This window comes from Tupaia chinensis, unplaced genomic scaffold (genome assembly GCF_000334495.1).
Source record: "Tupaia chinensis unplaced genomic scaffold, TupChi_1.0 Scaffold000612_1, whole genome shotgun sequence".
Classification (NCBI taxonomy): Eukaryota; Metazoa; Chordata; class Mammalia; order Scandentia; family Tupaiidae; genus Tupaia; species Tupaia belangeri.
Genome location: NW_006160131.1, coordinates 1,496,659 through 1,506,516, shown reverse-complemented (window position 1 = coordinate 1,506,516; position 9,858 = coordinate 1,496,659). Strand labels below are relative to the sequence as shown.

At 59.2% G+C, this 9,858-nt stretch overlaps 1 protein-coding gene across 1 annotated transcript in view; it reads right to left on the bottom strand.

Moving 5' to 3' along the window:
* Positions 1-21: 21 nt before the first annotated feature.
* The window catches only part of SNCB (synuclein beta), an 11,906-nt gene continuing 2,069 nt past the window's right edge, over positions 22-9,858 (bottom strand). The window contains exons 3-6 of the mRNA XM_006158881.3: positions 7,225-7,266; positions 6,907-7,025; positions 537-626; positions 22-272 (exon numbers count right to left, since the gene is read on the bottom strand). Of these exons, the coding sequence (XP_006158943.1) occupies positions 240-272; positions 537-626; positions 6,907-7,025; positions 7,225-7,266 (284 nt within the window). The 3' untranslated portion in view covers positions 22-239. The remainder of the gene's footprint in view (positions 273-536; positions 627-6,906; positions 7,026-7,224; positions 7,267-9,858) is intronic.

The window sequence follows — 9,858 nt, the reverse complement described above, 5'->3', positions numbered from 1 at the left end:
CTCCCTCTCCCGCCCCCCGCCGGTGTCCCCAGCCGCAGCCCGGGCGGTGTCCACGCTCCAGGGTGGACGCGGGCGGTTAGGAAGACAGACGGACAGACACTAACAAGGGCTCTGAGGGGCACCTCGGAGCAGAAGGAAGATCTCGTGTTTGAGGGAAGGGGTCGAAGGACAGCCCTGGCTCTGGGGGACGGGGCAGGACGGGGAAGAATTGTGCTGCTGGTCGGGGCCGCCGGGGGCCCTTACGCCTCTGGCTCATACTCCTGATACTCCTCCTGCGTCGAGAGAGGGGGTGGAGCAAAGAGCGGAGGGAGGAGGGGTTGGAGACGAGGCCACGCCCCGGCCCTGCGATCCCGCCCCTCCAGGAGGAACTGCCCGTTCTGTCTCCAGTCCCAGGACACCTGCGCCTTTTCCAGATCCCACTTCTTGGGCCTGGGTCTGGAAGGGGGTGCTGAATATCCCTGGCCCAACGTTCTCATGCCAGGGACCTCCCATCCTGGCCTTGGGGTACAGCATCTTCCTGGGTGCTCCCCCCTCACCTGAGGCGGTTCCTCGTAACTCTCCCCTTCGGGCTCCACCAGAGGTTCAATCAGGGGCTCCTCAGCAGCTTCCTGGGCCACCTCCTCGGGCTGTGGGCAGAGAAGGGCAGGATGGTGAGGGCGGCTAGATGGTCCCCAAACTCCTATGCGGGTAAGGTTTTTGGAAGAGTGGGAAGGCTAGGATGGGTTAGCAGTGCAAGGAGAATTTTCTTTTTTTTTGAGAGATTTTCACCATAGGGCGCGTGCGCTCGCCAGACAGAGAGAGAGAGACAGAGAGACAGAAAGCAGGAAATCACCCCCCAGGGGGGATGACCACGCCACAATCCCTTCTCCATTCTCCTCTCGGGATCTTGGGCACACGCACACACACGCACCCGGTGTGAGTTTAAGCCACCCGTAACTCTCCCCTTCGGGCTCCACCAGAGGTTCAATCAGGGGCTCCTCAGCAGCTTCCTGGGCCACCTCCTCGGGCTGTGGGCAGAGAAGGGCAGGATGGTGAGGGCGGCTAGATGGTCCCCAAACTCCTATGCGGGTAAGGTTTTTGGAAGAGTGGGAAGGCTAGGATGGGTTAGCAGTGCAAGGAGAATTTTCTTTTTTTTTGAGAGATTTTCACCATAGGGCGCGTGCGCTCGCCAGACAGAGAGAGAGACAGAGAGACAGAAAGCAGGAAATCACCCCCCAGGGGGGATGACCACGCCACAATCCCTTCTCCATTCTCCTCTCGGGATCTTGGGCACACGCACACACATGCACCCGGTGTGAGTTTAAGCCACCGGGTCCGGGACGCGAACCGCGGTCAACTATGTGGGAATCCAGCGACATAGCCATTACGCTAACTGCTGGTTCCCGCAAGGAGAATTTTTAATTAAATTGTTTATTTCGAATGCCTTGAAAGTGGGGTGCAGGTGTGAAGCGCAAAATCTCCAGCCCCCTTCCCCCAGCACCGATGGCCTCCTGCACTTCCGTGGTGGGATGGATGGGCCCAGCCCAGACAGCATGTTTAGTCTCTTGGGTATCTTTGCCCCTTCGTAGCAGGCACAGTGCTAGGCATTGGGGCCCCAGAGATAACCATGGAGGCTCCTCTGGGCTGGAGGGAGAGGAGGCCGAGGGATGGGGCTGGAAAGGGACTCTGAGCCATTCCCCTGCCACCTTCCCCCATCCCTCCCCCAGGGCTCTGCATGCCCTGGTTTCTTCAGCTGTTGCTATTTTAAGATAAGCTGGAAGCAACAGCTCATGGTGCTGCTTGGATGTGCGAGCTAAGAGTCTCCCCTCCCCCCGCATCTGCTGCCCAGATGGGCACAGGCCAGCGGGGGCATGTGGGGAGCTGCCAGGCACAGGGCGGCCCCTGCAGGTGAGTGCATGCGTGTGCACAGACATGGGACTGAGCAGGCTGTACACATGGGAGTTGGGTGTGTGCACGGCTGTACTGCCACATGAGGGCTGGAACACACCTCGGGCCCGAGGAGGCCTGCCCTGACCACCGCTGTGCTCCAGTGCCCTGGCCCATCTGGGCAGCTCCTTCACATGGCCTGTCCAGGTGGGGCCTCCCCACAGTAGAGAAGGGAGGGGGAATGTTGTTCACCCAGCCAGGACCACAACCCAGGGAAGAAACAGTGATGCGAGTTCCATTTGAGCACAGTCCCGGTGGAAACAGCCCGAGGGTCCACAACAGCAGGGTCTGAACGCCGTGGACAGTCACACGGTGGACAGTACATGAGGACGGAGGACAGTACGGGAGCAGGGCTGAGGCTCACACTTACCACGGCACGAAGTAAGCCAGATGTGGAAGACGAAGTAAGCCAGATGTGCAAGAGCGTGCCGTTACGACAACATTCGTGTGACTACCAGCTAGTCTGTGGTGACAGAAGTAGCAGCCACCCTGGGAGAGGGTTGGCAGGGCCAGGACAAGGGGGCAGCTAGGATACAAATATTCGGGATGCTTGCTCTCAGGGCCACATAGCGAGTCATCAAGGGTCAGTGTCTCTGTCTCACCCTAGTCCTGGCCCTTGGAGCAGGGACTTGAGGGGGGATCCAGAAGGCTTTTGGGGCTGATGTTCCAGCTTGAGTTGGCTGCTGGTTCCACGGGGGAGTTCCCTTGGGGAGCATGTCATAGAGCTGCAGGTTTTCTGCAGGCATGTTGGACTTCAATAAAATTCACTCCATAAAGAAATCCCAGGGGCCAGATGGTGGAGCAGCTGTAAAATACGATGACCCACTGGGAGAGTTCTGGGCTCCTATCTGGAGGCCTCCCTGAGGCCTGACGGAGCACGGGCCGAAGCGTGGGGTGGATCATGTAGCCAAGACCCTGTTGGAGCTGCTGTGACTTTACCTCGCTCGTGAAACAAATAGATACATACACTTAAAAAAATCCCTGGCCAGCAGGTGGCATAACGGTTAAGGCACTGGACTCCCACTTGGCTGACCGTGGTTTGCGTTCTGGGTCTGGTGGCTTGAAAAATCACACTTGGCATGTGTAAGCACGTGCCAAAAATCCCAGGAGGAAAAGGGATGAAGGCGTGGCCATCTCCCCGAGGGTGATTTCTCACTTTGCCTCTTACTGTCTCTGTCTCTATAAACACACACGCCCTATGGCAAAAAGCTTAAGCAAAAACAACAAAAATATTCGGGCTAGCAGGTGGTGTGGAGGTTAAGGTGACTGGATCCCACCTAGCTAGCTCCACGGTTCAAGTCCCAACTCTGTGGTTCAAGCCCTAGACTTGGCTTGAAAATCACACCCGGCACATGCATGCCCAAAATCCAGAGGGGAGGATGGAGGGGAAATGACCGTGGAGTGGCCACCCCCCTGAGGGGTGATTTCCCACTTTCCCCCTCTCTTTCTGTCTTCAATGAGCACACAGGCCCTAGCGCAGAAGAAAGGAAAAAGAAAGCAAGCCCAGCAAGGCTACTGGCTAGCTGTCTGGCATCCGGCAGTCATTTCACCTGGAGTGGCAGCAGCCTCACAGGGGAAACGAGGAGATGCTTTCTGCTTTATGGGGACAGCGAGGATTCCCAGAGGCTGGATGGGCAGCCAGCTGGAAGGCAGAGTTCCCAGAAATGCTGGCCCTGGGCTTCTGTGGGCTCCCTGCAGCTGGCCCTGAAGGGTTGTTGTTTAGATTATAACTCTGATCGGAGCTCCCCTGGGAGAGCAGCGTTAAGGTGTTAACAAGCACTGCTAGGAGGAGGCAGCCAGACAGAGGGTGACATGCAAAGGCCCAGCACGTCAGCCCAGGCCTGCCTCTCTGCACCTGGCCCCAGTGCGTCGGCACCGGAAGACTCTGATGACAAGGACCGGAGCCCATCTCCCTAATCACCTCACAAGAGAAGTAGGTGGGGGGGTCTCGAGGAGGTCCCTTGCTCTGAGCCTACTCCTTCATCTGTAAAATGGGTGTTACTGTGCCCTCCTCACAGGGTTACCGTGAAGATCCAAGAGTCACCCTCTTTGAGGCCCATGCCTGGCCATGTGAGATCGATGAATGGGTGTGAGGACTGGTGGCTAGATTCGGAGAAACGATGTCACACAGACTAAGATGCAGGTGCAGGTCAGGCCCCAGACTTCTTTTTCCTCTGAAAATTTTCATTGCCAGTGGGCGTGTGCATTTACCAGAGAGAGAAAACAAGCCCCCCTTACTGGGCCTGGTCACCGCAGTTCCCTCTCCCCTACTTCCCCATCCCAGTAGGATGCCCACGTGGGCCTGTCATGTTCCCCAAGTCGCCTGACCGGGACTCACACTGCAGGGGGCCCCGTGGGGCCCAGCCCCTCCATACACAACAGGACCACTGCACCAGGGGGCCGGCCCAGGGCCCAGACTTCTGCTGGTGGGAGGGGCCGAGTGCCCACGCTGTCTGGAGTGGGCGGTGGCTGCACTCACGCTGGTTAGGCTGGCCGCCCGGACCAGATGTGGACGGGAGGGACGAGAGGTCCCTACCCCACAGAGGCACAGTCTGCACGTGTCCACGGACAGGCACAGGGCAGCCACACCAGGGCCGTCTGTACCCATGCGTGAGTCCACAGAGCACACTGCCAGGTGGTACACTTCCATGCACACCTGTGGTCACATGGTCCCCTGGGGCATGTGCAGCCTGCTGATGCGATCATGTGGCCACAGTCTTAAACTGCAAGCCAGGCTCTCTTTTGGGAGGAGGGGGGCCCAATTTTTGCTATCAGGTGTGTGCGCTCGCCAGGGAGAGACAGAAAATGAGAAAGCACCCCTTGGAGAAAATGATCATGCTGCAATCTCATCTCTTCTTAGGATTTTGGGCATGTACATGTGCCCAGCGTGTTTTTCAAGCCACTGGATCTGGGACTTGAACTGCATACCTGGCCATGTGGGATCCAGCCACCTTCCATCCCCTTTTATAAGACAGGGTCTCGGGCTGGCCTGCAGTGCAACAGTTACGGCTGTGCATAGGAAGCTGGATTCTGGGCTGGCTCCATGGCCTGGTGGAAGGGACGGCGGGAGCCACATGGCCAACGAACTTTTTTTTTGAGAGAGGTTTTTTTACTATAGGGCACATGTGCTCACCAGAAAGACAGAGAGAGACAGAAAACGAGAAATCACACCCCGGGGGATGACTTCTCCTCCATTCTCCTCTCGGGATCATGGGCACAAATGCACACGCGCCTGGTATGAGTTTAAGCCACCGGGTCCGGGACTGGAACCACAGTAGACTACGTGGGAGTCCCGCGACATAGCCATTACACTAACTGCTGGACCCACAGTCAACTACCTCTTTAAGTCCTGGATCTGCTGGCCGTGGAAAGCACCAGGTGTATATGTGTGTGCGTGTGCACGTGCCCTGAATCCCAAGGAGAGGGACATGGAGAGAGGACTGTGGCACGGCCATGGCCATGGTGGGGACTTTCTCCTCTCCTCTGTGTCTTTAGCAAGCGCATATGCTCCACGGCCAGCAACAACACAGACTAGACCAGCTGGGTTCCACGGGGCAGGCTCTGGTTAGCATCCTGGCCCTCGCGATGTGTTTTCCAAGCTGGGCATGTGTGTCCCAAACCCTGGTGCGAAGGGAAAATGGAGGAAAGAGATTGTGGTGTGACCGCCCTTTGGAGGGTTCGCTCCTTTCTCTGGCAAGCGCATGGCCCCACTGGCAATTGGGGAAAAAATAAAAATAAAAACAAGGCCTGATTCTGTCACAGCCCTCCTGTCTCAGTGTCCTAGCTGGGACCAGACGAAGGAACCACGGCGCCTGGCTCTTTACTAGACAGGGTCTCACTATATGCCCGGGCTGGCCACGGACTCACGACCCTCCTGCCTCTCAGGTTGCTGGAGGCACACCGTGGTGGCTTTTGGTTTGGACCAGGAATCGAGCTAGGACTTCCATGTGGTCCCAGCCTGCTAGCACAATGTCTTGGCAACACCTGCCACTGTGGCTGGGCCACACCAGGCTCTTTCAGCGACTTTCGAAATGTGGTCCCTGGAACCGCAACACTGGTGTCACCTGTGTTCTTGTCAGAAATGCAGATTTTAGGTGAACCAGCAGTCCTAGGGAGGGCCTGCGACCAGTACCCTAACCTAGTGATTTGGAGCTTGCTTGAATTCTGAGGACCCTGACCTGCGTTACCTCCAATCAAGAACACTACCGCGTCCATCTTCTGTTGCACGGGCACATGCTCAGGCCGAGAGACAGGATGGGGCCTGCCTAGGCTCCTGGGCAGGCAGTCATGGAGTCAGGGTTAAACCCAGCTTTGTAGGATGCCGGGGCTCACAGCTCTCATCCCAAGGGATGTCCCACTCAAGGCCTCTGTCTCCCTGCACACGCAAGTAGCCACCAGAACCCCCCCTAGGGAGACACACCCGCACCAATGTGTGATGTAGATCACCCCTCACTCCGCCAGGGCTCACCCAAGCTCACGTCGGCCTCAGGCCCTTGGTCCGTGCTGTTCCTACCACCCGAAATATGCTTCCCGCGCAGCTACTCATGCCTGCCTCTCTCCTCCTCCTCAGAGAAGCCCACCCCTTGGCTCTCTGTCTCAGCACCATGGTCTCGTCTGCAAAGTACGCATCCCCATCGGAAACCATCTGCTCTGTGTGGCCCGTCTACGCCGGCTACGATGGCAGCCGCATGACGTGGGTGCCCACTCATGGCAGTGACCTCGACAACAGCTTCTCTCAGCCATGGGGCCTTGCTGAAGGAGCAGACGTGAATGCACAGTGACACATGGAGACACAACCCGGAGTGGCCCAGGTCACACAGACATGCACCCTGCAGACGCCCGGAGCTGAGTCGGCATAGCCCTGCAGAGCGTGAGGCCAGGCGGCGTTCCCGAGGCTGGCCGCGGGGAGGGGAGGCTGTGGCTGTGTGTCTGGTGTGCATGTGTGCATGCACGCGCGTGCATAGTGGGAGGCCTGCTCACCTTCAGGTCGGTGGGGAATTCCTCCTTCTTCACCAGTCCTGTAGCAGCTGCGATGTTCCCAGCCCCGGAAAACACGGCCCCGCCCAGATGTGACGCCTGCTCCTTGGTTTTCTCAGCCACTGGGGCAGGGAGAGGATTGGGGAAGGGTTGGGGCGGGAGCAAAGGGAACAGAGAGATCCCCTGGAGCATCCCTGGCCTTCCTTCCCCTGGGAGCGCCCCCAGAGAAGCCTCAGGAGTCCCCCCAAGTCCTGTCCTCTGGTTCCTGTACAGGTCACAGGGCCAAGGGAAGGGAGGGGCTGTGCCATGGCTGGGCAGTACCTGAGGCCACACCTTGGACCACCCCCTCTCGGGTCTTGCTTCCTGCAGGGAGAGAAAGAAGCGTGTGTAAGGGCTCTGGGCAGACAGCAGGCTGCAGCACGGCGCCGCTCCACTGGGCCGAGCCCGGACAGCAGTGGTCACAGCCTCCTCAGGCCCCACATCCCACAGGCAGCCCCGGATCACGCCCCATCCCTGCTCCCTCAGGCCTTCCGTTCTCACCCATTGGACGTGAACCCACCCCTCCCGCTAATGGTAGCTGTGGGCCAGCGCTGCACAGGTTTGGTTGAATTCCCTCCCTATGCGAGGAGGCAGGTGCTGCTATTGTCCCCGTGTCACAGAGAACAGGAGCCAGTAAGGGTCCCCCGACTAGCAGGTGGCCTTACGGGCACTTGAGTTCAGGTGTTTCTGACTCCAAACCAGCCACTCTACAAGTGTGGAGGACAAGTTTGGGGGCTGAGAGGGAGCGTCCCAGGAGCTACTGTATTTTTATTATTTTATTTTGCCAGTGGGCACGGGCACTCACCAGAGAGAGAGAGATAAAGCACCCCCTGATGGGGCATGATCGTGCCACCATCCCTTCCCCTCCATCTCTCCATCCCGTTGGGATTTTGGACACATATGCACACATACCTGGCATGTTTTTCAAGCCACCAGGGCTGGGATTCAAACCACCGTTGGCCATGTGGCATTCAGCTGCCCTTACCCACTGCCTAAACCCTGGGCCCAGCCCAAAAGCTATGCATTCGTACAGGCTGTCTTGGTGCCCCATGCATGGCTGCCCTCTTGTGGCCCTCAGCTCTACTTCCTCTGAAGATGCTCTCCTAACAGGGCACGAACCTCTCCTGGCAAAGCGGGGAGTGTGTAAGGTGCAGGGTGGGCCCAAGGGGAACAGGCAGGTTGCTGCCAGCACCCTCGGCATTGCTGGGCCTGGGGTGGCAGCGAGGGCCGACAGAGGAGTGGGTTGTGTCCTGTCATGAAGACCTGACAGCCCAAACCACAGCTCACAGAGCCAGAAGTGGGTGGCTGGGCAGGCGGGCAGTAGAGAGGCTGGCGCGGGAGACTGTGTCCTCAGGGCTAAGGCCAGCAGAACCCTGGGCCAGGAGGGGCGGCTCTGTGCACCCCCCAGACATTTGTTGGCACCTGCTCTGAGCCAGGCCCTTGGCCCTTCCTTCGCCGTCTGGAGGGGTGAAGATGAGGACAGACAGGGTAGGGAGAAGATTTCCAGCCTCCAGGGCCTGTGTGAGTGGGGAGGGGACACCGCCTGGGCCTTGGGCATGTGGGAGAGGAGATGGGAGAGGGTGTCGCAGCCACAGGGCACCCTGCAGGCCAGGCACACAGCTGTGCCTTCAGGGCGTCCACGTACCGCACGACGGGCATGGCAGGATATGGAGCTAGAACCGCACAGAGGCAGGGCCGTGAAGGGCACCGAACCAAGGTTGGCTCTGGGTTCTGCGTAGGGACTGGGGGTGGGCGTCAAGGGCTCCTGGCAGGGGGAGGGGAAGAAGGTGCCAGTCTAAGGAGAGGGCAGCGTGGCAGGCTGGGACAGGGTCTATTAGCAGAGAGTGCATGGGGTGCCAGGGGTCAACGGGAATGAGGGGGCTGGGGAGGAGGCAGGGGAGGCCAGAGCTGGGGTCAGTCGGATGCGGGCTTAAGCCCTCTGCTGGTCTCTGTGGCACTGCCCTCACCCCAGCCGCTCTCCTCTGGGGGCCACCAGTGGGCCTCCTTGCCATTCACCCTGCCCCCATGGGCCTGAGGGAGCTTCCTGAATCAGACCATGTCCATCTGCTGCTTACAGCCTCTCGTGGCCATTATAACACTGCCCTGGCCTGTGAGGGCAGCTCGCGGGCTGGCTCCTGTCCGTCTCCGTCTCTGTCACTGTCCTGCACCCTCCAGTCCGCTCTGGGGCCTTTGCGCCCACCTGCATTTTCCATGCCCTTCCCCCTTGGCTCCTTAATATTTAGGGCTCCGTGTGAGTGACACCTCCCTGGGTATCCCCTCTTTCTGCCCCGCCACACAGCGGCCCCCACCCCAGCCACTTGACATCACATCCCACAGCATCAGGAGAGGGCACCTTGGTCTCCAGCACTGCTACGCCCTAGCTTCCACGTAATGCCTGGCACTAAATACTTCCCAGACCACCACCACACATCTGCCGACCCCCTGCCCTTCCCCTGTGTGCTAATGACCCTGCAGGCTCAGCTCCTTCCACACTTGGGGTGAGAGGGTTTAACCACCCAGCCTTCCTCCTGGCACCTGCTGGCAGCAGCGAGGAGGGTGGACAGGCAGGAGCCATGGCCAAGGTGGAGCAGGGGGGCCCAGGAGTGGGGGTGACTGGAGAAGTGAGCTGGGGAGAGCCCCATTACAGAGGGCAGGCTGCCTGGAGGTGGGGTTTGGGTTTAATCAGCTGTGTGACCTTGAGCAAGGTGGTCAAACCCCTGGGAAGGCGATGCTCCCAGGTCTGGAGGAAGGACTGGGCACTACAGGAGGAATGGCCTGCAGGCGCTTCACTGAGCACTTGTCTGGAGTAAGCGAGCGACGCCGGACCTGCCAATAAGGAGGAGAGCCGGCTGCCTGCTACTCTCTGCAGCGGCCTCTGGCCTTCCAGCTGAACTCCACCCTCCCCAACGGCCGCCC